Genomic DNA, 27,507 nt, shown 5'->3' on the forward strand with positions numbered 1-27,507 from the left:
CTCCCTCCCTCCACCCTGCCTCCCTCCCTTCCTCTGGTACTGAGAACATGTTAACATCAGGATAACTGCATGCTCATCATCATCACACTGGCAAGGTGACTGAAACCTTCCTTAGTATGACCTTAAAGCCAATAGTCTTCCATAACCTACCATACTGATATTTATCCTCTAGACCAGAGTTATGAAAACACTGGTCTAAAGCTTATTTCCATTCAAGAAATTACATGTTAGTTAATTTCTTGAGAAAATTTAATGAGATGGTACAAGCTACTGCAGTTTACTGCAAATGGTATAAACACATATAGATAAAGTCATTGCATCATTATGACAATGCAAAAAGCATCGTCTTTCTAGAAAACAGGGAGGTGAATCCTTAAATATTTAACTAGTCTCTTAGTTGGTTCATAAATAAGCTCTTAGACTTAGAATTTGGAGATTCTAGATGACTTTGGAATTCGAATCAAGTCATCTCTGGTCTTTCAGAGACAGTATCCCAATCTGTCATATCTGAATTAATGTGCTTCCTTCTTCTAACTTTATTCCTCCCACTCTTCCCCCTCCTCCCCTTCTAGTGCTTTTCTAGCTTCGGGGGCAGAGTTTGGTGTGGTGGCTGTGTTTTTGAGTTTGTTGCAGCGGCAGAGGCAGCTGAGGAAGAGGAAGAAGAGGATGAGCAAGAGGAGCTCCGTCGAGTCTCCACACCTGTACTTGTCATCTTGAGCTTGCGTCGCTTTGCAAGGGGGGCGTTGTCAACACTCTTCAGAAAGAAGCCCTCCCTCTTCCCCTTGTTGAACGCCTAATGGAGAGAGGATGTACATACAATAGTACATACAATATTCTAAATTGGGTGAATTGAGCTCTGGATGCTGATTGGCTGACAGCCGTGGTTTATCAGACCGTTTACCACGGATACAACAAAACATTTATTTTTACTGCTCTAATTACGTTGGTAACCAGTTTATAATAGCAATAAGACACCTCTGGGGTTTGTGGTATATGGCCAATATACCACGGCTCAGGGCTGTGTCCAGGCACTCCGCCGTGCTGAAGAACAGCCCTTAGCAGTGGTATATTGGCCATATACCACACCTCTGGCCTAACTGCTTAAATATAACCTACCTATTCTATTACAACGCATATACACATCCATTATATTTCTCTATTGTCGTTATTTCTCTATTGTCATTATATTGCGCATACCCTTTATTATATTCCTATAGTGCTTTTTTATATTGTGTTCTCTATTTTGTTTTACTCCAACTTTTACTTTTGATTGAATACTTTTTTTATAGATGTTGCACTGTTGAAGAGGAGAGCTGGCGAGTGAGTAACCATTTAATTGTAATGCGTACAATACGCTATACTCTGCACATGGCAAATAAACTTTGATTTGATTGGGAGATTCAAAAAATATATATAAATAAAAGAACAAGGAATGTAATCTACTGGTTATAGAAAATGTATACTTTCTTCCCACTGGAATTCCATTACCTTGTAGGTGGCGTTGACATAGGAGCGGACGATGGGGCCGCTGGACTCTAGCACATCTGGGGTGCAGAGGGGGGTGGAGGATAGGATAGCCCCGCCCTGCAGCCAGCTGTTCTCTCTCAGAGCAGATAGCTTGAGACGCCTCTCTGGATCCACCGTCAGAAGCCCTGAACACAAACAGGAAGGAAGGAGGTTTAGAAGAGTTAGGGAGGGAAGGAAGTAGGGAGGGAAAGCAAAAATGAAAAATATGAAAGGTTGGGAAGGGAGGGGGGTTAGTTTAGAAGAAAGAGAGAGAGAGGAAAGGAAGGAGCAGGGAGGGGCAGAGAAAGCATGACAGAAAAGAGGAACGTGAGTGAGGGCAGGGAAGGGACAGATAAAAGATTGAGTGAATGAAGAAGGAATAATTGCATCGTGATTGATTGATGATTGTCGACTACAGGAAAAGGAGGACCGAGCACGCCCCCCATTCTCATTGACGGGGCTAGAGTGGAGCAGGGTGGAGAGCTTCAAGTTCCTTGGTGTCCACATCACCAACAAACTAACATGGTGCAAACACACTAAGACAGTCGTGAAGAGGGCACGACAAAACCTATTCCCCCTCGGGAGACTGAAAAGTTTTAGCATTGGTCCTCAGATCCTCAAAAGGTTCTACAGCTGCACTATCGAGAGCATCCTGATTGGTTGCATCACTGCCTGGCATGGCAACTGCTTGGCCTCCGACCGCAAGGCACTACAGGTAGTGCGTACGGCCCAGTACATCACTGGGGCCAAGCTTCCTGCCATCCAGGACCTCTATACCAGGCGGTGTTAGAGGAAAGCCCTAAATATTGTCAAAGACTCCAGCCACCCTAGTCTGTTATCTCTGCTACCGCACAGCAAGCGGTACCAGAGCGCCAAGTCCAAAAGGCTTCTTAACAGCTTCTACCCCAAAGTCATAAGACTCCTGAACAGCTAATCAAAGGGCTACCCAGACCCCTCTTTTACGCTGCTGCTACTCTCTGTTTATTATCTTTGCATATTTACTTTAACTCTACCTACATGTACATATTACCTCAATTAACTCAACTAACCGGTGCCCCCGCACATCCCTGTATATAGCCTTGCTATTGTTATTTGACTGTTATTGTTTAATTTTTTGTTACTTTTTATTTTCTAGGTGTTACTTTTTATTTTCTATTTGTTACTTGACACTTACATTTTTTTTTTAAAAAAGCATTGTGGGTTAAGGGCTTGTAAGTAAGCATTTCACTGTAAGCTCTACCTACACCTGTTGTATTCGGCACATGTGACAAATAAAATGTGATTTGGATCATGTCAATGAGTGAATAAGGATAATGTAAGGGATGCAGAACATACCTTTCACAAGCTCTTTAGCCTCCCCTGACACACCCTTCCAGGCTTCTCCAGCCAACGAGAAGTCTCCCTCTTTAATTTTATGCATGATGTCAGCAGCATAAGATGAGGTCATCCCCGCTCGCTGCTGCTGCTTACTCTGGAAGGGCACCTGTCCTGACAGCATGGTGTACTGCCGGACGGACGGACGGACACACACAGTCATTAATAACGTAACGATAATTGGTTTTACTAATGACACATTACAGAGTCAGGTTGGGAGAGTAAGTACCAGGATGACCCCAAGGCTCCAGAGGTCGCAGGCCTGGTCGTAACCGGTGCTGTGGAAGAGCTCAGGAGCAGCGTACTGCAGTGTGAAGCAGGGAGTCTGCAGGGGGGCGCTGCCCGCAGGGCACAGCCGGGCAAAACCAAAATCTATCACCTTCAGCACCGAGTCCTCCCCCTCGTCTGCAAACAGCACATTCTGAAAAAGAGAAAAGGAAAGAGAAAGAGAGAGAGCGAGCGAGCGAGCGAGAAAGAAGTGAGTGGGCCGTGCAGGAACAACACAGTCAACAGAAGGTTACAGTCATTGGCTGATGTAATGGAGCAACAAATGTCAATTTATTTGAGCCTGAACCAACAAAATAAAATCATAAACCTGATAGGCCATGCTTAGTGGTTTTTACAGCATTGCTAAAGACTTTGATCTCATCATACTCACTGGCTACAGGCTTTGGTTGGTACAGAGTACTAATTGCAGCAAACTCAATGACTTATTTCGGGCCATACATTTCTATAGAATATATTTAGACTCCCTCTCTCTCACTGTCTGTGTCTGTCTGTTGGCCCACCTCTGGTTTGAGGTCTCTATGCACCACTCCAGCCTCGTGCATGAAGCCAACAGCTGACACAAGGCTCCTGAGCAGCTGACTGGCCTCTGATTCCCCAAACAGCTTCTTCTTCTTGATCCTCTCCAGCAGCTCCCCCCCACGCAGCAGCTCCATCACCAGGTACGTATGGAACTGAGAGAGAGGAGGGAGAGAGAAGGAGGGAGGATGGGGAAAGAGAAGGAGGTGGGGGGAGGGAGGATGGAAAAGAGGGGGTGGGGAGAGAGAAAATAATAAGGTTGTATGATGAGAAAATATTATTGCTGCATGATTGATGAAGTTCCCCAATAAATACCCCAAATATCAAACATTATTGTGATTCAAGACCTGAAACCTTGTAAGTAAACACAGCCAAGGAGAAGAGAAAGAAAGTGCCTGTAGTTAGTGCTCGAAGGTGGGTGCCTGTAGTTGTTAGTGCTTGAAGGTGTGTGCCTGTAGTTGTTAGTGCTTGAAGTTGTGTGCATGTAGTTGTTAGTGCTTGAAGTTGTGTGCCTGTAGTTGTTAGTGCTTGAAGGTGTGTGCCTGTAGTTGTTAGTGCTTGAAGGTGTGTGCCTGTAGTTGTTAGTGCTTGAAGGTGGGTGCCTGTAGTTGTTAGTGCTTGAAGGTCGGTGCCTGTAGTTGTTAGTTCTTGAAGGTGTGTGCCTGTAGTTGTTAGTGCTCGAAGGTGGGTGCCTGTAGTTGTTAGTGCTTGAAGGTGGGTGCCTGTAGTTGTTAGTGCTTGAAGGTGTGTGCCTGTAGTTGTTAGTGCTCGAAGGTGGGTGCCTGTAGTTGTTAGTGCTTGAAGGTGTGTGCCTGTAGTTGTTAGTGCTTGAAGGTGTGTGCCTGTAGTTGTTAGTGCTTGAAGGTGTGTGCCTGTAGTTGTTAGTGCTTGAAGGTGGGTGCCTGTAGTTGTTAGTGCTTGAAGGTGCGTGCCTGTAGTTGTTAGTGCTCGAAGGTGTGTGCCTGTAGTTGTTAGTGCTTGAAGGTGTGTGCCTGTAGTTGTTAGTGCTTGAAGGTGCGTGCCTGTAGTTGTTAGTGCTTGAAGGTGTGTGCCTGTAGTTGTTAGTGCTTGAAGGTGGGTGCCTGTAGTTGTTAGTGCTTGAAGGTGTGTGCCTGTAGTTGTTAGTGCTTGAAGGTGTGTGCCTGTAGTTGTTAGTGCTTGAAGGTGTGTGCCTGTAGTTGTTAGTGCTTGAAGGTGTGTGCCTGTAGTTGTTAGTGCTTGAAGGTGTGTGCCTGTAGTTGTTAGTGCTTGAAGGTGTGTGCATGTAGTTGTTAGTGCTTGAAGGTGTGTGCATGTAGTTGTTAGTGCTTGAAGGTGTGTGCCTGTAGTTGTTAGTGCTTGAAGGTGTGTGCATGTAGTTGTTAGTGCTTGAAGGTGTGTGCATGTGCATAATATCATCCTTCTGTACCTGATCAGTGTAGACCTCATGCAGTTTGACAATGTTGGGGTGAGCCTCACACTGCCTGAGGGCAGCAATCTCCCTCTGAGTGTTCACTTCCATTCTAACAAGCAGGAGAGAGAGAGAGAGGCATTCACACATTAAAGGTCAACAACACAAAGCACCTCAGTGCGCCAAACAGCCTATGAAACAGCTGTGGTCATTTCTTTTGTTGTACTTTTATAAGGATCACCATTAGCTAACACCGTACTGCTAGCTAATTTTCCTGGGGTCCAACACCAATTAACAAGACATTACAAACACAAATCAAGACTTCACAAATATTCAACAAATAGACAATACAGACAATTAAAATACCTGACAGGAAACACATTTAACATTCAGTTGATGCTTTCTATTTCCTGTCCAGTCATATGGTCACATTAGATGGATGCGTTTTTATTTTTTTCTTGAAGGTGGATTTACTTTTTGCCTGAGAAGTATGGATTGGTAAAGAGTTCAATTTAGCTATGGCTCTATATAAAACTGTAGATTTAAGATGATTTGTCCTTGGCTTGGATTGTCTTAGCTTCCCTGAATTTGCCTGTCTGGTTTGGTGGTTATGCGTGTTGCTAGTATGTACTAACTGGTCTGAAAAATGCTGTGGTTGGTAATGCAAAGCGCCCTACCCCCTTAAAATAAAAATAAAAAACAAAATGCCATGGAATAGGCATTAAAACACAGCAGCGTGAAGTGTGTAATTCATCATGCTGGTGTAATAATGACACATTGCATTAGCGAGTGACAGAGTCTCAGCCATCGCCACACCCCGGCTGACTCACCTGCGGCTGATGATCTTAACGGCGTACTCATGGCCACTCTGGTGGTGTCGACACTTCCTGCACACAGAGAAGCTGCCCTCGCCCAGGGGCGCCCCCTGCAGGCACAGCTCATACAGCTGGAAGAACGTAGAGTCCTGCAGAGGACAAGAGAGGGAAGTCAAATACAACTGCACAGGAAACTGTAGAATGTGTCCAAATTAAATATTTAAATTGCTGGCTGGACGGATATTGATTAAAGCAGCACAGATTGAGCTCAGGCCAGCAAGACCTGACATAATACATTCACCTAACAACATTCATACAGCCCGGTCAGGACTAGTTTCATACCTCTAACATAGCACTGGCTTTCCTACAGCCATGTGAGGACTAGTACCATACCGCTAACATAGCACTGGCTTTCCTACAGCCATGTGAGGACTAGTTCCATACAGCTAACATAGCACTGGCTTTCCTACAGCCCGGTCAGGACTAGTTCCATACCGCTAACATAGCACTGGCTTTCCTACAGCCATGTGAGGACTAGTTCCATACCGCTAACATAGCACTGGCTTTCCTACAGCCATGGATAAGAGCGTCTGCTAAATGACTTAAATGTAAATGTGAGGACTAGTTCCATACCGCTAACATAGCACTAGCTTTCCTACAGCCATGTGAGGACTAGTTCCATACCGCTAACATAGCACTAGCTTTCCTACAGCCATGTGAGGACTAGAGCCATACCGCTAACATAGCACTAGCTTTCCTACAGCCATGTGAGGACTAGTTCCATACCGCTAACATAGCACTGGCTTCCTACAGCCCGGTCAGGACTAGTTCCATACCTCTAACATAGCACTGGCTTTCCTACAGCCATGTGAGGACTAGATCCATACCGCTAACATAGCACTGGCTTTCCTACAGCCATGTGAGAACTAGATCCATACCGCTAACATAGCACTGGCTTTCCTACAGCCATGTGAGGACTAGTTCCATACCGCTAACATAGCACTAGCTTTCCTACAGCCATGTGAGGACTAGTTCCATACCGCTAACATAGCACTAGCTTTCCTACAGCCATGTGAGGACTAGTTCCATACCGCTAACATAGCACTAGCTTTCCTACAGCCATGTGAGGACTAGTTCCATACCGCTAACATAGCACTAGCTTTCCTACAGCCATGTGAGGACTAGATCCATACCGCTAACATAGCACTGCGACGGACAGTGGATGATCCCGGTCGCTCTGCTCCCATCTGGCCCTCCATGAAGTCCCCCATCACCACGTTCTTGTTGAACAGAATGGAGGGAGCAACGAAAGAATAGCCCTGAAATGGAAGAGAAGTCTTTTTATTTTATTGAAAATCCAAAACATACAATATACTTGCAGTGAAGCCGCTCAACAACTACCGTAATTGCTGGACTATTAAGCGCACCTGAATATAAACCGCACCCACTGAATTATAAAAACATATGTATTTTGTACATAAATAAGCCGCACATGTCTATAAGCCGCAGGTGCTTACCGGTTCATTGAAACAAATGAACTTTACACAGCCTTTAAACGAAACACGGCTTATAACAAAAATTAAACAGTGGCCTACCAAGAAAGTCATTGGTCACTATCTTCCTCCTCCTGTGCACTGAAACCACTGAAGTTGTCATCTTCGGTGTCGGAGTTGAATAGCCTCAGAATTGCTTCATCCGATGTTGGATCATTTTCATTATCGCTCTCGTCACTTTCATCCGGAGGCAAATACCCCGCTGAGCTCATGCGACATCGCCAAAGATCCATCTGCTGGCCAAGGCCCGCGAGCTTTCTGAAACGCTGTGTCTCCAGCTCACCCAGCGCATTAGAGCTCCTGTAGCATAATCCTGGGCTACAATTACCCGGGCCCACAACCGGTCTGTCGATGTCACCGCAAGAAGAGGAATAAACAGACTCACCCCATCGCGACGTCCCCCAAAGGTTAGCTCTCTAGCCCTCGCTATCTCCCTGCTTGCTAATTCGGCCTGCTAACGGTTAGCTTGTCTAGCCCGGGCCTACGAACTGTTAGCTTGTTAGCACAGGCCTGCTAACCATCTGGCTCACTGCGTTCTAAACACTCTGAACCCATTTACTTTCTATCTCTCTTTGATTTTTATTTTTTGTTTATACCTTCCGAAACCTGCATCACCCACTGTGATACGGAATCGCTATCACCTTTAATTTTTATTTTATTTTTATGACACACTCAAGAACCTCCAGACGCTAACCAGCTAACTAGCTACAAGCTATTTAGTCATTGTTAGTTTTTTTTTTCTAAACCTGGATAACACTCGCCAGCCCAGCTTCCCTGCCCATCCACCGCTGCCCCCTGGACACTGATCTCTTGGCTACATAGCTGGCACGCTGGACTGTCCATTAATCACGGTACTCCATTCTGCTTGTTTGTTTTATCTGTCGACCCAGTTGCCTAGTCAACGCCATTTTACCTGCTGTTTGTTGTGCTAGCTGATTAGCCTCGCCTACTGTTTTTAGCTAGCTTTCCCAATTCAACACCTGTGATTACTGTATACCTCGCTGTATGTCTCTCCCAAATGTCAATATGCCTTGTATACTGTTGTTCAGGTTAGTTATCATTGTTTTAGTTCACAATGGAGCCCCTAGATCCACTCTGCATACCCCTGTTACCTCCTTTGTCCCACCCCCACACATGCGGTGACCTCACCCATTACAACCAGCATGTCCAGAGATACAACCTCTCATCATCACCCAGTGCCTGGGCTTACCTCCGCTGTACCCGCACCCCACCATACCCCTGTCTGCGCATTATGCCCTGAATATATTCTACCATGCCCAGAAACCTGCTCCTCTTATCCTCTGCCCCCAACGCTCTAGGCGACCAGTTTTGATAGCCTTTAGCCGCACCCTCATACTACTCCTTCTCTGTTCCGCGGGTGATGTGGAGGTAAACCCAGGCCCTGCATGTCCCCAGGTACCCTCATTTGTTGACTTCTGTGATCGAAAAAGTCTTGGTTTTATGCATGTCAACATCAGAAGCCTCCTCCCTAAGTTTGTTTTACTCACTGCTTTAGCACACTCTGCTAACCCTGATGTCCTTGCCGTGTCTGAATCCTGGCTCAGGAAGGCCACCAAAAATTCAGAGATTTCCATACCCAACTATAACATCTTCCGTCAAGATAGAACTGCCAAAGGGGCGGAGTCGCAGTCTACTGCAGAGATAGCCTGCAAAGTAATGTCATACTTTCCAGGTCCATACCCAAACAGTTTGAACTACTAATTTTGAAAATTACTCTCCAGAAACAAGTCTCTCACTGTTGCCGCCTGCTACCGACCCCCGTCAGCTCCCAGCTGTGCCCTGGACACCATTTGTGAATTGATCGCCCCCATCTAGCTTCAGAGTTTGTCCTGTTAGGTGACCTAAACTGGGATATGCTTAACACCCCGGCAGTCCTACAATCTAAGCTAGATGCCCTCAATCTCACGCAAATCATCAAGGAACCCACCAGGTACAACCCTAACTCTGTAAACAAGGGCACCCTCATAGACGTCATCCTGACCAACTGGCCCTCCAAATATACCTCCGCTGTCTTCAACCAGGATCTCAGCGATCACTGCCTCATCGCCTGTATCCGCCACGGAGCCGCAGTCAAACGACCACCCCTCATCACTGTCAAACGCTCCCTAAAACACTTCTGTGAGCAGGCCTTTCTAATCGACCTGGCCCGTGTATCCTGGAAGGACATTGACCTCATCCCGTCAGTTGAGGATGCCTGGTCATTCTTTAAAAGTAACTTCCTCACCATTTTGGATAAGCATGCTCCGTTCAAAAAATGCAGAACCAAGAACAGATACAGCCCTTGGTTCACCCCAGACCTGACTGCCCTCGACCAGCACAAAAACATCCTGTGGCGGACTGCAATAGCATCGAATAGCCCCGTGATATGCAACTGTTCAGGGAAGTCAGGAACCAATACACGCAGTCAGTCAGGAAAGCTAAGGCCAGCTTCTTCAGGCAAAAGTTTGCATCCTGTAGCTCCAACTCCAAAAAGTTCTGGGACACTGTGAAGTCCATGGAGAACAAGAGCACCTCCTCAGCTGCCCACTGCACTGAGGCTAGGAAACACGGTCTCCACCGATAAATCCATGATTATCGAAAACTTCAATAAGCACTTCTCAACGGCTGGCCATGCCTTCCGCCTGGCTACTCCAACCTCGGCCAACAGCTCCGCCCCCGTAGTTCCTCACCCAAGCCTCTCCAGGTTCTCCTTTACCCAAATCCAGATAGCAGATGTTCTGAAAGAGCTGCAAAACCTGGACCCGTACAAATCAGCTGGGCTTGACAATCTGGACCCGCTATTTCTGAAACTATCTGCCGCCATTGTCGCAACCCCTATCACCAGCCTGTTCAACCTCTCTTTCATATGTCTGAGATCCCCAAGGATTGAAAGCTGCCGCAGTCATCCCCTCTTCAAAGGAGGAGACACCCTGGACCCAAACTGCTATAGACCTATATCCATCCTGCCCTGCCTATCTAAGGTCTTGAAAAAGCCAAGTCAACAAACAGGTCACTGACCATCTCGAATCCCCCCGTACCTTCTCCGCTGTGCAATCTGGTTTCGAGCGGTCACGGGTGCACCTCAGCCACACTCAAGGTACTAAATGATATCATAACCGCCATCGATAAAAGACAGTACTGTGCAGCCGTCTTCATCGACCTCGCAAGGCTTTCGACTCTGTCAATCACCAAATTCTTATCGGCAGACTCAACAGCCTCGGTTTTTCGGATGACTGCCTTGCCTGGTTCTGGTACTTTGCAGACAGAGTTCAGTGTGTCAAATCAGAGGGCATGCTGTCCCGGTCCTCTGGCAGTCTCTATGGGGTGCCACAGGGTTCAATTCTCGGGCCGACTCTTTTCTCTGTATATATCAATGATGTTGCTCTTGCTGCGGGCGATTCCCTGATCCACCTCTACGCAGACGACACCATTCTATATACTTTCGGCCCGTCATTGGACACTGTGCTATCAAACCCAAACGAGCTTCAATGCCATACAGCACTCCTTCCGTGGCCTCCAACTGCTCTTAAACGCGAGTAAAACCAAATGCATGCTTTTCAACCGATCGCTGCCTGCACCTGCATGCCCGACTAGCATCACCACCCTGGATGGTTCCAACCTTGAATATGTGGACATCTATAAGTACCTAGGTGTCTGGCTAGACTGCAAACTCTCCTTCCAGACTCATCAAACATCTCCAATCAAAAATCAAATCCAGAATAACAAAAGCCTCCTTCACTCACGCTGCCAAGCTTACCCTAGTAAAACTGACTATCCTACCGATCCTCGACTTCGGCGATGTCATCTACAAAATGGCTTCAACACTCTACTCAGCAAACTGGATGCAGTCTATCACAGTGCCATCCGTTTTGTCACTAAAGCACCTTATACCACCCACCACTGCGACTTGTATGCTCTAGTCGGCTGGCCCTCACTACATATTCGTCGCCAGACCCACTGGCTCAGGTCATTTACAAGTCCATGCTAGGTAAAGCTCCGCCTTATCTCAGTTCACTGGTCACGATGGCAACACCCATCCGTAGCACGCGCTCCAGCAGGTGTATCTCACTGATCATCCCTAAAGCCAACACCTCATTTGGCCGCCTTTCGTTCCAGTACTCTGCTGCCTGTGACTGGGCAATTGCAAAAATCGCTGAAGTTGGAGACTTTTATCTCCCTCACCAACTTCAAACATCAGCTATCCGAGCAGCTAACCGATCGCTGCAGCTGTACATAGTCTATAGGTAAATAGCTCACCCTTATTCACCTGCCTCATTCCCATACTGTTTTTATACTGTTTTTATTTATTTACTTTTCTGCTCTTTTGCACACCAATATCACCAATATCTCTACCTGTACATGCCCATCTGATCATTTATCACTCCAGTGTTAATCTGCAAAATTGTATTATTCGCCTACCTCCTCATGCCTTTTGCACACATTGTATATAGATTGCCCATTTTTTTCTACTGTGTTATTGACTAGTTAATTGTTTACTCCATGTGTAACTCTGTGTTGTCTGTTCACACTGCTATGCTTTATCTTGGCCAGGTCGCAGTTGCAAATGAGAACTTGTTCTCAACTAGCCTACCTGGTTAAATAAAGGTGAAATAAAAAATAAAATAAAATGCTGCCCCTTCAACACGCAGCAGTCCAGCCTTTCAAAACCCGTTGATGATAGTGGATTTTTTGACAATGCTCCACACTGTCAGGACCCACTGGCAGACTTGACCATAAGATGCTCTTCGCCTGCGGCCCGTTTTAGTGAAGGATTTCTCCCACTTGTCATCCAAGCCTCCCACTGAACAAGGAGCGCACGATTTACACTGATGTCAGTGGCTGCAAATACTTTGGGCCATCTGCTTTTCTTCCCTCTGAAAGCTGTTGTTGTCTTTTTGCACTGAGTCAGTTCCTCACGCTGCTTTCCAACGTCTTATCATCGACTCATTAAGGCCAAGCTCCCGTGCAGCAGCTCTATTTCTTTTTCCAACAGCCAGATCGATTGCCTTCAACTTGAAAGCTGCATCATATGCATTTCTCCGTGTCTTTGCCATGATGAGGGTGACAAAATGACTACCGTAATCAGAATGATGGCAAGTTCGAGCTCGATTTACGTCACATTATGTGACGGTGCTCAGATTTTTGGCGGCATGAATCTTGTGAAAGCGGGAATATAGTCCGGAAATGACGGTACATCACACCAATCACCCAACAGACTCCCATTCAAAAACGGGGACACAAACCCTCCAAGATCCTCCCACAGTTCACCACAGCTGTCCCTCAACCAGACCCATCCCACAATCACCCCTCCCAAGAAAAATCAAACAAAAAACCTAATTAATTCCATCCACCACCCCCAAGAACACCCTCTATGCACCAACAACCAAGAAAATGAGCTCATCAGAAAAAAGAAAGACAAAAGTAAACAGAAAACAATGCAAAAAACTAAACAAAGGACATCAAGGACAACTTAAATCAAAACAGCAAGGCCAACTGTGTATATTTGAGTGCATGTCTGGCACTATTTACATATGTGTGTGTCTGTGTATGAGTGTATTTGAATGAGTGTGTGTATATGCATGTGTACAAACATCAGCATCAGCCTCAGGCAAACCAGCATTAGCTGTAAAAACGCTGTCCATCAGTGTCGTTCAAACTTTTTATTATGTTTTATACTTTATTTTTGACCATCATTCTATCTCCTGCCAAGCAACTCCACTCCCACTTGTCTCCAATTCCACATCCCAACCCTCAGCCCATCCCACCTATCTGTGCTGGCCACCCTCTTCGGATTTCTACGCAACATACAGTGGGGCAAAAAAGTATTTAGTCAGCCACCAATTGTGCAAGTTCTCCCACTTAAAAATATGAGAGAGGCCTGTAATTTTCATCATAGGTACACTTCAACTATGACAGACAAAATGAGGTTAGAAAAATCCAGAAAATCACATTGTAGGATTTTTTATGAATTTATTTGCAAATTATGGTGGAAAATAAGTATTTGGTCACCTACAAAACAAGCAAGATTTCTGGCTCTCACAGACCTGTAACTTCTTCTTTAAGAGGCTCCTCTGTCCTCCACTCATTACCTGTATTAATGGCACCTGTTTGAACTTGTTATCAGTATAAAAGACACCTGTCCACAACCTCAAACAGTCACACTCCAAACTCCACTATGTCCAAGACTAAAGAGCTGTCAAAGGACACCAGAAACAAAATTGTAGACCTGCACCAGGCTGGGAAGACTGAATCTGCAATAGGTAAGCAGCTTGGTTTGAAGAAATCAACTGTGGGAGCAATTATTAGGAAATGGAAGACATACAAGACCACTGATAATCTCCCTCGATTTGGGGCTCCACGCAAGATTTCACCCCGTGGGGTCAAAATGATCACAAGAACGGTGAGCAAAAATCCCAGAACCACACGGGGGACCTAGTGAATGACCTGCAGAGAGCTGGGACCAAAGTAACAAAGCCTACCATCAGTAACACACTACGCCGCCAGGACTCAAATCCTGCAGTGCCAGGCGTGTCCCCCTGCTTAAGCCAGTACATGTCCAGGCCCGTCTGAAGTTTGCTAGAGAGCCTTTGGATGATCCAGAAGAAGATTGGGAGAATGTCATATGGTCAGATGAAACCAAAATATAACTTTTGGTAAAAACTCAACTCGTCGTGTTTGGAGGACAAGAATGCTGAGTTGCATCCAAAGAACACCATACCTACTGTGAAGCATGGGGGTGGAAACATCATGCTTTGGGGCTGTTTTTCTGCAAAGGGACCAGGACGACTGATCCGTGTAAAGGAAAGAATGAATGGGGCCATGTATCGTGAGATTTCGAGTGAAAACCTCCTTCCATCAGCAAGGGCATTGAAGATGAAACGTGGCTGGGTCTTTCAGCATGACAATGATCCCAAACACACCGCCCGAGACAACGAAGGAGTGGCTTCGTAAGAAGCATTTCAAGGTCCTGGGTGGCCTAGCCAGTCTCCAGATCTCAACCCCATAGAAAATCTTTGGAGGGAGTTGAAAGTCCGTGTTGCCCAGCAACAGCCTCAAAACATCACTGCTCTAGAGGAGATCTGCATGGAGGAATGCGTCAAAATACCAGCAAGTGTGTGAAAACCTTGTGAAGACTTACAGAAAACATTTGACCTCTGTCATTGCCAACAAAGGTATTAAACAAAGTATTGAGATAAACTTTTGTTATTGACCAAATACTTATTTTCCACCATAATTTGCAAATAAATTCATTAGAAATCCTACAATGTGATTTTCTGGATTTTTTTCTATCATTTGTCTGTCATATTTGAAGTGTACCTATGATGAAAATTACAGGCCTCTCTCATCTTTTAAGTGGGAGAACTTGCGCAATTGGTGGCTGACTAACTACTTTTTGCCCTACTGTATATATCTTTCAACTATGCTGTGATGTTTTACGTACAATTTCAATCTATCTTATCGAAAAGAATTCACAGATTGTGAGGTGAAGATAAATACTTTTACTAAGAGTATTAGTATATAAGTAATTGACTGGCCCGGTCTTTCAACAGTACTATTGCTAGGGTCAATTTTAGATCAATGCTACAGTATGCATTTTCAGCCATTCCTGAACCTGAGACCAGAAACAGGCTACCTAACTGAGGGCAATACCAAAATAAATGGTCTATTGATTCTGTATCCTCACAACAAAATCTGCAGAGCTTGGATGATTTTATGCCCCAAATATTCAAGATTTTGTTGGTGGCAAGAATTCTATATAATAATTTTAGCTGAAATGGACAAAGTCTTGAATGTCGTTTTATACAGTACCTTGCGAAAGTATTCGGCCCCCTTGAACTTTGCGACCTTTGCCACATTTCAGGCTTCAAACAAAGATATAAAACTGTATTTTTGTGAAGAATCAACAACAAGTGGGACACAATCATGAAGTGGAACGACATTTATTGGATATTTCAAACTTTTTAACAAATCAAAAACTGAAAAATTGGGCGTGCAAAATTATTCAGCCCCCTTAAGTTAATACTTTGTAGCGCCACCTTTTGCTGCGATTACAGCTGTAAGTCGCTTGGCGTATGTCTCTATCAGTTTTGCACATCGAGAGACTGAAATTTTTTCCCATTCCTCCTTGCAAAACAGCTCGAGCTCAGTGAGGTTGGATGGAGAGCATTTGTGAACAGTAGTTTTCAGTTCTTTCCACAGATTCTCGATTGGATTCAGGTCTGGACTTTGACTTGGCCATTCTAACACCTGGATATGTTTATTTTTGAACCATTCCATTGTAGATTTTGCTTTATGTTTTGGATCATTGTCTTGTTGGAAGACAAATCTCCGTCCCAGTCTCAGGTCTTTTGCAAACTCCATCAGGTTTTCTTCCAGAATGGTCCTGTATTTGGCTCCATCCATCTTCCCATCAATTTTAACCATCTTCCCTGTCCCTGCTGAAGAAAAGCAGGCCCAAACCATGATGCTGCCACCACCATGTTTGACAGTGGGGATGGTGTGGTCAGGGTGATGAGCTGTGTTGCTTTTTTACGCCAAACATAACGTTTTGCATTGTTGCCAAAACGTTCAATTTGGTTTCATCTGACCAGAGCACCTTCTTCCATTTACATTTACATTTAAGTCATTTAGCAGACGCTCTTATCCAGAGCGACTTACAAATTGGCATACACCTTATGACAACCAGTGGAACAGCCACTTGCATCTAAATCTTGTTGGGGGAGAAGGATTACCTACCCTTACTTACCCTATCCTAGGTATTCCTTGAAGAGGTGGGGTTTCAGGTGTCTCCGGAAGGTGGTGATTGACTCCGCTGTCCTGGCGTCGTGAGGGAGTTTGTTCCACCATTGGGGGCCAGAGAGCGAACAGTTTTGACTGGGCTGAGCGGGAACTGTACTTCCTCAGTGGTAGGAGGCGAGCAGGCCAGAGGTGGATGAACGCAGTGCCCTTGTTTGGGTGTAGGGCCTGATCAGAGCCTGGAGGTACTGAGGTGCCGTTCCCCTCACAGCTCCGTAGGCGAGCACCATGGTCTTGTAGCGGATGCGAGCTTCAACTGGAAGCCAGTGGAGAGAGCGGAGGAGCGGGGTGACGTGAGAGAACTTGGGAAGGTTGAACACCAGACGGGCTGCGGCGTTCTGGATGAGTTGTAGGGGTTTAATGGCACAGGCAGGGAGCCCAGCCAACAGCGAGTTGCAGTAATCAAGACGGGAGATGACAAGTGCCTGGATTAGGACCTGCGCCGCTTCCTGTGTGAGGCAGGGTCCGGATGTTGTAGAGCATGAACCTACAGGAACGGGACACCGCCTTGATGTTAGTTGAGAACGTCAGGGTGTTGTCCAGGATCACGCCAAGGTTCTTAGCGCTCTGGGAGGAGGACACAATGGAGTTGTCAACCGTGATGGCGAGATCATGGAACGGGCAGTCCTTCCCCGGGAGGAAGAGGAGCTCCGTCTTGCTGAGGTTCAGCTTGAGGTGGTGATCCTGATATGTCTGCCAGACATGCAGAGATGCGATTCGCCACCTGGTCACTTCTTCCACATGTTTGTGTGTCTCCCAGGTGGCTTGTGGCATACAATAAACAACACTTTTTATGGATATCTTTAAGAAATGGCTTTCTTCTTGCCACTCTTCCATAAAGGCCAGATTTGTGCAATATACGACTGATTGTTGTCCTATGAACAGAGTCTCCCACCTCAGCTGTAGATCTCTGCAGTTCATCCAGAGTGATCATGGGCCTCTTGGCTGCATCTCTGATCAGTCTTCTCCTTGTATGAGCTAAAAGTTTAGAGGGACGGCCAGGTCTTGGTAGATTTGCAGTGGTCTGATACTCCTTCCATTTCAATATTATCGCTTGCACAGTGCTCCTTGGGATGTTTAAAGCTTGGGAAATCTTTTTGTATCCAAATCCGGCTTTAAACTTCTTCACAACAGTATCTCGGCCCTGCCTGGTGTGTTCCTTGTTCTTCATGATGCTCTCTGCGCTTTTAACGGACCTCTGAGACTATCACAGTGCAGGTGCATTTATACGGAGACTTGATTACACACAGGTGGATTGTATTTATAATCATTAGTCATTTAGGTCAACATTGGATCATTCAGAGATCCTCACTGAACTTCTGGAGAGAGTTTGCTGCACTGAAAGTAAAGGGGCTGAATAATTTTGCACGCCCAATTTTTCGGTTTTTGATTTGTTAAAAAAGTTTGAAATATCCAATAAAGTTCAAGGGGGCCGAATACTTTCGCAAGGCACTGTATATCAACTAATACACCCTGGACCATGGAATCGGTACATCACAAATCTCTTCCCAACTATTTTGCAATCTGTATGGCACAGTTGTCAACATTCTGGTCCTCAAATGAAACTGGTATACTTTCCTATTGATGATAGTTTTATTCCTCCGCAAGTTTTGATCCTTTAAAGTGGGCAGAAAGACCAGTTCCCTACCTCCTCCAGCTGCCACCAGCCTCCTCCATTTTGGGGGTAATGCTGTAATCAATTGGTTGTACTCTTGGATTGAGCAGACCTTCCCATACAATTCTGATAATGATTATTATTATTATATTATAATTCTGATAACTCCATGAAAGACATAACTCTACCATTCCAATTTACAATATAATTTAAGAACAAAATACCCTTTCCATAAATAGGTATTTTATCAACCAGCACATTTGAGTTCAGCCATAAAATTTGTTGTAATATTTGTTCTATCTTTTCAGGGGGATGAAATTGTAGCCAGCTCTGCAATGCTTCTTTAAGAGAGATACTTTGAAAAGAAGTATCATTTTCCATTAATCGAAAATGAGACGTGGCAATCTGCACAAAGGACATTTTTAAACAATGGACGAGCTTTTCTTAGTAATCTACTTGAGAACCGTTTTGGGTTCAAGTAAAACTTTTGAATAAGTGAAGCTTTTAGAGAGAGGTTTAGTGCTTTTATATTTAATAATCTCAACCCACCCAATTCATTATATAGATAAGAACGCTTTATTTTGTCTGGTGTAGTGTCCCAGATAAAGCAAAGTATTTTTTAGCTCATATCATTTGAAAAACAAAGCATCAGGAGTAGGCAGTGCCATAAGTAAGTGAGTAAACTGAGATATGACTAAGGAGTTAAATCAGGGCAATCTTTTCCATAAATAGACAGGTATTTACCTCTTCATGGTTGCAGGATCTTGTCTACAAGTTTTCTATTGAAATTCATTGTGGAGAGCTTATTTATATATTTTGTGATATGAATACCAAGTATGGCTACTTCACTGGCAGCCCGTTTTATAGGTAAACTGCTGGGTAATGTAAAAGTTGTGCTTTTAAAAGATCCAATACGTAATATTGTACAGTTATCATAATTAGGTTTTTAGTCCAGAGAGTCCATAAAAGTTATCTAGATCTTCAATGAGACATAGCAGGGATCTAGCTTGTAGACTTAATATAAAACTTGAGTCATCTGCATACATAGACACCTTTGTTATTTAGCCTTTGATTTCTAATCCTCTAATGTTATTGGATCTGATTTTAATAGCTAGCATTTCGATGGCCATAACGAATAGATATGGTGACAGAGGACACCCTTGTTTAACTCCACTTAACAATTCAAAATTAAATCAAATTTTATTGGTCACATACACATGGTTAGCAGATGTTAATGCGAATGTAGCGAAATGCGTGTGCTTTTAGTTCCGACCATCCAGTAATATCTAACAAGTAATCTAACAATAACTACCTTATACACACAAGTGTAAAGGAATGAATAAGAATATGTACATATAAATATATGGATGAGTGATGGCCGACCAGCATAGGCTGGATGCAGTAGATGGCATAGAATGCAGTATATACATATGAGATGAGTAATGTAGGGTATGTAAACATTATATAAAAGTGGCATTGTTTAAAGTGACTAGTGATACATTTATTTAATCCAATTCAAAACTCTCTGAGAAGTAGGGGTTATTTACTATTTTACACCTGGGGTTGCTATATATTACTTTTACCCATTTTATAAGAGAATCACCGAAATTGAAAAAAAATCCAGTCATTTATAAATTAAATCCAGTCTTACTTTATCAAATGCCTTTTCAGAATCCGCTATAAATACCAGGCCTATTCCTCTGTAATTTGGCCTTCGCACTGATCTTTCTGTACAGTTATTAATTTTAAATGTTTTGTATTATTTAGAAAGAATTCTTCAATCAGTGGGAGAGGATGAGATGGAAAAGAGAATATCTGCTTGAAATATTTAGCTTCCTCTTTTAAAATATCATTTGGAGAATCATAGATGACTCCGTCTTCAGTAATGAGTTTCTGCTGGAGATTCAGGAAGTATTTTGTGCATTTTTCTCCATATTCCATCCAGTATGCTTTATTTTTTTAATAGATTACATTAGATTGTTCTTGAATAAGTTCCACAAGTTCTTTTTGTTTTTCCTTTAATTTATTTTGTATCTCTGGAGCAGCCTTTCTTAAAGTATGGGTCGTGACCCAAAGTGGGTCGCAGACCTGTTAATGGTGGGTCACAAGGTGTCAGAGTACATTTATAATTATTTAATTACTGGAATTGACTTTGGCCAAGTGCAACTGCACTCTCTGTTCAGTGCGCTATCTGCTTAGCAGCAGTGTCTCTACTCTCTGTTCAGTGTCCTCTTTGCTTAGCAGCGGTGTATCTACTCTCTGTTCAGTGTGCTCTCTGCTTAGTAGCGGTGTCTCTACTCTCTGTTCAGTGTCCTCTCTGCTTAGCAGCGGTGTCTCTACTCTCTGTTCAGTGTCCTCTCTGCTTAGCAGCGGTGTCTCTACTCTCTGTTCAGTGTCCTCTCTGCTTAGCAGCGGTGTCTCTACTCTCTGTTCAGTGTCCTCTCTGCTTAGCAGCGGTGTCTCTACTCTCTGTTCAGTGTGCTCTCTGCTTAGCAGCGGTGTCTCTACTCTCTGTTCAGTGTCCTCTCTGCTTAGCAGCGGTGTCTCTACTCTCTGTTCAGTGTGCTCTCTGCTTAGCAGCGGTGTCTCTACTCTCTGTTCAGTGTCCTCTCTGCTTAGCAGCGGTGTCTCTACTCTCTGTTCAGTGTCCTCTCTGCTTAGCAGCGGTGTCTCTACTCTCTGTTCAGTGTGCTCTCTGCTTAGTAGCGGTGTCTCTACTCTCTGTTCAGTGTCCTCTCTGCTTAGCAGCGGTGTCTCTACTCTCTGTTCAGTGTCCTCTCTGCTTAGCAGCGGTGTCTCTACTCTCTGTTCAGTGTCCTCTCTGCTTAGCAGCGGTGTCTCTACTCTCTGTTCAGTGTCCTCTCTGCTTAGCAGCGGTGTCTCTACTCTCTGTTCAGTGTCCTCTCTGCTTAGCAGCGGTGTCTCTACTCTCTGTTCAGTGTCCTCTCTGCTTAGCAGCGGTGTCTCTACTCTCTGTTCAGTGTCCTCTCTGCTTAGCAGTTGTGTCTCTGTTGCTGTTAAAATACACGCAATAATTTTCATTCTGAACTGGAATACACTGCTAGACACAAGATGCTTTTTGAGGCTGAGAAACTGACGGAAAAGTAGTAGATGTTCTGATCCAGTTTGGCACCCCATACCTGTGAGAGTCAGGGTTCTCAACTGACAAAAACTGATCCCAGAATAGACCTGCTTGTTGAAAACTTCAACCAGTCACACACCATTCATTAGGACTGTGTGTGTGTTTTATGGTCTACATCTGTGTGATGTGATCAATCAGTTTATTGCAGTGAATTATTGTATTTTAACAGCAACAGGTCCAACCTAGACACATATGTAAGAGCTTTTTAATGGGGAAAAATAAACATGAATAGCTATTTTATATGGGTATTTAATTAAATTGTTCTTTGTCTATGTTGCATTTGTTAATGGTCATAAGGGCAATGAAAAGTATTGATATTTACGTAGTTACATGTTTTTGTAAGCTTGGGTCCCAGGAAAACACAGAATTTCTCATTTGGGTCCCAGGCTGAAAATGTTTAAGAACCCCTGCACTGTTGTATCGTTTGTATTGCTATCTACCTGTACTATTAGTTTATGTATTTCCCTTGTTAGTCTAGTCTCTTTAGCCAGAAACTGCTTTTTTATTATTGATGAATAATGAATTGAATGACCTCCGATGGTACATTTAAAGGTATGCCTAACAATAAGTGGATTTGCTGTTCCTATATTATATTGGAAAAATTCTGTTATAAATTATTCTGTCTTAGTTAAAAATAATTTGTACTCCAGTAAACTTAAAATGTCCAATATCCCCGTACACATGGACATTCTATAAGAGTTATGTGAAGGCCAATTAGATGATGATCCGATCGCATTCTGTCTCCTATTAAAGTTTTTTTAACCTTTAATGCAAGAGACAACGAGACAAGAAAGTAGTCAAGACGACTAGCTTGATTAAGTCTCCTCCATGTATATCTCACTAGGTCAGGGTTTTTTAGTCTCCAAATATCCACTATTTCTAATGTGTCCATAATATTTGTGATTTCCTTAAGGGCACGGTGATGATAGTTTGTAGAGTGATTTCCTTTACGGTCCATTGAGGTACTTAACACTGTGTTATAGTCTCCTACCATAATAAGAATAGTCTTATTTGTGGAGGGACTATCAAAAGGTGTCTTCCTGTGACAGTGTAGGCACAGAGTATGTATTCTGCATATTGCAGAAGGTAGGGTATAAGGGGTACCTGGAACAGTCGATCAGTGCTTGGTGGGGTGCTGGCTGGAGAGTAGAGAGGATTCATGCCAGTGAACTCCTCAGCAAAGTTTCCTGTATCCAGCTCACTCCTGATCTCTGGTTTGAATGGGCTGACTACCTTCTTCTCAGCCAGGTCTGACCAACTGAGACCCTATGAATATAGAGCAATGGAAAGAGAATGGTGAGAGTGTGTGTGTGTGGTAGTTGGAAGATAAAGAGAGGGAGTGAGATGGGCCTAGAGACAAAGCAGGAGTGAAGACGAGCACCTTGAAGAAGGCATGAGTCTTGATGTCTTCGGCCCTTCGGGGCCCAGAGCCCAGTCTCTTGTGGGGGTCTTTGACCAACAGCTTCCTCAACAGGTCCTGAGCCACGGCGCCGATCATAGAGGGGAACGGCGGCTCACAATGTAAGATGCGCCTGAGAGAAGAGCAGGAAGGGGGGAGGAACGAAAAAGAGAAAGCGGGTAGAACAATCACTGTATACACTGTGTAAACCCAGCCCTAATTATAAGCCAACCATTATGGCCATAAAGAACACGATTGCAAAGCAACACATTAACAGAATATCTAATTAAGCTGCAGGCTTTGTTACACAAAGGACGCAGCACAACTCATTTCTTTGTTATTGTATTCAGACAGTAAGCTAAAAGAGAGGGTGGAACGAGCCACCTTTACAATAGATGTCATTATTTTGATAAGTTGCCGAGGGCCATAGACAATGATGAAAGAGTGGGACGGAACCAGTGTTTGTGAGGAGGGATGGATGACACACAGCACTCACTTGGACACCTCACTCTGGGAGTTCCTCTCCCCCTCCAAGGTGAATGGTGACGCCCCCGTCAGTAACTCAAACATCAGGATCCCCAGACTCCACCAATCTACCGACTGGAGAAAGGAAGGATGATAAAATAAACCAAAGATGACTCTGTGTTCTACAGTAATTGATGTGTAATAAAATGCTGTAGCTCACAGCGCTTGTCCAAAGTTCTCTCCCTGTGTGATGCGTTAACTCTTACCTTTCCATGACCAGACTTCCCCCTGATGATCTCTGGAGCCATGTACTCTATGGTGCCACAGAACGAATACGTCCTTTCCTTCTGTAGTGGGGAAAATAAACACATGACTCAGTCTGTAGTAACCTAATGTAGCAGGTGTAAAAGAATGCAGTTTTCAGCGGAAAAGGAAGCTAGATTGAATTAGATGTATCCCTGAAAACCAGATAAGACTAGTCTGTAGTGACAAAAATATATGCATGGATACATACATGCACAGATTGCGTCCACACAAATAGAAGCATCAATGAAAAAGGGTTTCCTTTTTTTTTTTTTACATACCTCCTCCTCCAGGAACTCTTTGCTGAGCCCAAAATCTGTCAGCACTAAATGTCCCTCGCTGTCCAAGAGGATGTTCTCTAACTTGATGTCCCGGTACACGATGCCCAGCTGTGAGAATCATACCGAACAGGAAGTTACATACACAGGATAACATATGATTAACAGAGAAAGGATAGAATCTAGCCTTCACGTAATGATGTAAGATTAACATGTTGGAAGTAAATAGAATGGAATATCTGCCAAGTAATGTAAAGGACAGAAATGCTCGATAACATACCTTGTGGAGGTGCTCCAGGGCCAGGATAATCTCCCCGATGTAAATCCGCACCTCTTCCTCAGAGAAGTGATCTCGCTGGTACAAGTGTGTGAACATCTCCCCTCCGCTCACATAGTCTACACACACGGCAGAAAGACAGATTTTCACCTTGTCAACTCAGGGGTTTCAATCTTGCAACCGCACAGTTAACTAGTCCAACGCTCTAAACATTGCACTCCACGAGTATCCTGCCTGTTAAGCAAAAGCAGTGAAAGCCAAGGTAAATTGCTAACTAGCATTAAACTTATCTTATGAAAACAATCAATCATAATCACTAGTTATAACTACTAATCCAGTTTAGCAGGAAATATTAACCAGGTGAAATTGTGTAATTTCTCTTGCGTTCATTGCACGCAGAGTCAGGGTATATGCAACAGTTTGGGCTGCCTGGCTCATTGCAAACTAATTTGCCAGAATTTTACATAATTATGACATACATTGAAGGTTGTGCAACGTAACAAGAATATTTAGACTTAGGGATGCCACCCGTTAGATAAAATACCGAACGGTTCCGTATTTCACTGAAATAATAAACGTTTTGTTTTCAAAATTATAGTTTCCGGATTCTATCATATTAATGACCAACGGCTCGTATTTCTGTTTGTTATTATGTTATAATTAAGTCTGATTTGATAGAGCCGTCTGACTGAGCAGCAGCAGGCCCGTAATCATTCATTCAAACAGCACTTTTGTGCATTTTGCCAGCAGCTCTTCGCAAACACAGCGCTGTTTATGACTTCAAGCCTATCCGCCTAATGGCTGGTGTAACCAATGTGAAATGGCTAGCTAGTTAGCTGGGTGTGCGCTAATACTGTTTCAAACATCACTCGCTCTGAGACTTGGAGTAGTTATTCCCCTTGCGCTGCAAGGGCCGTGGCTTTTGTGGAGCGATGGGTAACGATGCTTCGAGTGTGGCTGTTGTCGATGTGTTCCTGGTTCGAGCCCAGGTAGGGGCGAGGAGGGGGACGGAAGCTATACTGTTACACAGGCAATACTTAAGGTATATGAAATACAAATGGTATAGAGAGAAATAGTCCTATAAATACTATATTACTTACAACCTAAAACCTCTTACCTTGGAATATTGAAGTCTCATGTTAAAAGGAACCACCAACTTTCATATGTTCTCATGTTCTGAGCAAGGAACTTAAACGTTAGCCTTTTTTACATGGCACATATTTTACATGGCAAACATTTTTACATGGCACATATTACTTTCTTCTCCAACACTTTTTTTTGCATTATTTATATCAAATTGAACATGTTTCATTATTTATTTGAGGCTAAATTGATATTATTGATGTTTTATATTAAGTTAAAATAAGTGTTAATTCAGTATTGTTGTAATTGTCATTATTACAAATAAAAAAATGGACCGATTAATCGGTATCAGCTTTTTTGGGGTCCTCCAATAATCGGTATCGGCGGTGAAAAATCATAATCGGTCAACCTCTAGTATACACACAGAAAGATACACTTTCAGCACTTCAAGATCATAGCCGGAGTGTTCCATGTATGGGTCTTTTTGACCCAGCGCTCACCCAAGATAAGATGGAGCTTAGTCTGGGTCTGGAAGGCGTAGTGCAGTGTGACCAGGAACGGGGACTGGCGGATGTGCTCCAGCACCTGTCTCTCTGTACGTGTATGCTCTGCAGTCTTTGCCTTCTGAACGATGGCTGCTTTCTTCAACACCTGAGACATAATCATCAACAGTCAGTCAACCCGCCCATAAATTCTCCCTACATCAGACAATGTCAATGCTTGGGTTGTCTTTGGACCAATGTCACAGAGACTCACCTTCATGGCATACAGCTTCCCTTCATCATGACCACTGTTCTTTCTGACCAGAAACACTTTCCCATAGGCTAGACAGAGACACACAGCACAGAATGGAAAACTCTGCATCACATTTGATTGTAGCCACTACCACCCACCCAGGAGCCTGCACTACATTTAATATAATTTATTCTAAATGTTCTACAAAAAATAGACGGTAAAATAAAGTTATCCAGGTCTCCAATAACACCATGACCCTATGCTATGAACCCCAGATCGGCACAGTGAGACTCACCTCCTGTGCCCAAGACTTTGAGAAGCTCAAAGTTCTCCATGCCCACTCTCTCAGTATGGCCCGTGAGGTTCGCTGGCATGGGGGAAAGAGTACAGTATCAGTGCTTACGCACAACACACGCTCGTGCACACACACACTGAGGAAACACAGCTGAGCACAGTAAACTGTAAATATTTTGTGACACCACAACAAACATTGATGGTCTGCTTGCATTCATTCATTGCTGTGATCCCAGGTGTCGGGTCATAGAACTAGGAACCTCTAACCGCTGCAATTTGACTGTTAAACTCATGGGTACACTCACAGAGGCTGCCTGGTATTATGATGCAATAATTTCCATGAAAATGCATAATGTTCATTCAAATTATGTTAACAGATGTGGCTCATGCAATGGAATGTATTTTTTGTAACGTCAGTAGAATTAATCAACAAAGCAAAGCACATATTGAAGGGTACACTTCCTGCTTTTACTTCCTGCTTTACTCCCATGGGTACACCTGCAATGTCCGCCAGTCCACCATCGACTTGAATTGGGGAAGCCTGTTCTATTCATTCACTGAAATACTTGATTGGCAACATTTACCCAAAGTGTATAACATATTCAAATCCTTTGACAGGTTCAAATAATACATTATGAAACAGTAGTTTACTTTGATGGTTACTTACCATTGGTGATCTCATGTTTGACAGTGCAGGCTTTCCTCCGGATCCCAGTATCGGAGTCCTCGCTACTACTACTATCCGAGCCGTCTCCAGACATTTCAAATGTTTATGTGGCTACTCTTCAAAATAAATAAACCGATTTAGCTGAAGTGTTTTGTATAATAACCGCGTTAGATTTTATGTAGTCAAAGAAAATAACAAATGTAGCCTTATGTACGAATTAATTTGGGAGCCGTTGCATGCATTATAAACATAGTTTTGTCGTTTTATTTTCTAAACAATATCATTGCTAGACTTAATCCCCTAGACATCCCGCTGTTCTGCCTAATCTACTACTAAAACGAAAATACTAGCTAACACTGAACTAATAATAAACCAGAATCGTACGTCTGTTGCTAGCTAGATAACGGTGTCCATTAGGATGTTATTGCCTACTACAACAGACTAACGTTAACTGCTGCTGATCTCTCTAGCACTGATTTGATTACAATATAGCGCCGAACTGACCAGACAGCATTAAACTGGCTACATAGTAGCGAGTGGCCTATCTCTTGCTAGCTAGCTAGCTACCTTTTGCAACAATATTTTTGACAAACTGAAATGAGCCACTAGCTAGCTACTCATTTGTAGCTACGCTAACCGGTTATAGACAATTATAGCTAGTTAACTAACCTTCAGTAATACGTCAAAACTATGTAAAACCTCGGCAACTTCACAACCAAACTGTTAACGTCATTAGCTAACTAGAAAGCTAGCTGTCCTGTCAGAGCTAGCTAACGTTAGCCAGCTTGCTGATTGTCGGTTAATTTTAATTTCATATCAAGCGTACTATTTATAGCTAGCATGTTGCGAATACCTATTTTATGCTATTTCGTCCAGATAGGATGTGACACACGCTGAAGATATACCACTTTTGAAGTTATTTGACAACAATGATTGTAAAAGTAGGTTTAGGTAGTTAGTTGATGTTGTGGCTGTAGTAGTCCATAGTACGGAAGCCGCAATGTCACAGTT

General features: G+C 43.7%; 1 protein-coding gene and 1 long non-coding RNA gene across 6 annotated transcripts; one reads left to right on the forward strand and one right to left on the reverse strand.

The window, feature by feature from the left end:
* On the reverse strand, positions 1-27,507 carry LOC118385091 (ribosomal protein S6 kinase alpha-4-like). The gene is made up of 18 exons (XM_035771942.2): positions 26,497-27,507; positions 25,831-25,902; positions 25,557-25,624; positions 25,301-25,451; positions 23,721-23,836; positions 23,444-23,551; positions 23,126-23,206; positions 22,891-22,994; positions 22,377-22,527; positions 22,100-22,261; positions 7,083-7,208; positions 5,905-6,038; positions 5,093-5,186; positions 3,669-3,839; positions 3,110-3,301; positions 2,842-3,010; positions 1,489-1,652; positions 1-793 (listed from the first exon to the last, which is right to left on the reverse strand). Exons 1-18 carry the CDS (start codon positions 26,588-26,590, stop codon positions 569-571), a joined length of 2,382 nt encoding a protein of 793 aa, XP_035627835.1. The 5' UTR covers positions 26,591-27,507; the 3' UTR covers positions 1-568.
* LOC127930740 (uncharacterized) lies at positions 3,856-5,047 on the forward strand. Of its 5 annotated transcripts, none has more exons than XR_008139152.1 (4): positions 3,856-4,278; positions 4,489-4,578; positions 4,639-4,938; positions 4,999-5,047. It is a non-coding gene; the product is annotated as an uncharacterized LOC127930740 (long non-coding RNA). The 5 variants fall into 5 exon arrangements; XR_008139156.1 differs by lacking the exon at positions 4,999-5,047 and having other exon boundaries at positions 4,639-4,698; positions 4,729-4,951; XR_008139154.1 differs by lacking the exon at positions 4,999-5,047 and having other exon boundaries at positions 4,489-4,608; positions 4,639-4,951.

This window comes from Oncorhynchus keta, chromosome 6 (assembly GCF_023373465.1).
Source record: "Oncorhynchus keta strain PuntledgeMale-10-30-2019 chromosome 6, Oket_V2, whole genome shotgun sequence".
Lineage (NCBI taxonomy): Eukaryota > Metazoa > Chordata > Actinopteri > Salmoniformes > Salmonidae > Oncorhynchus > Oncorhynchus keta.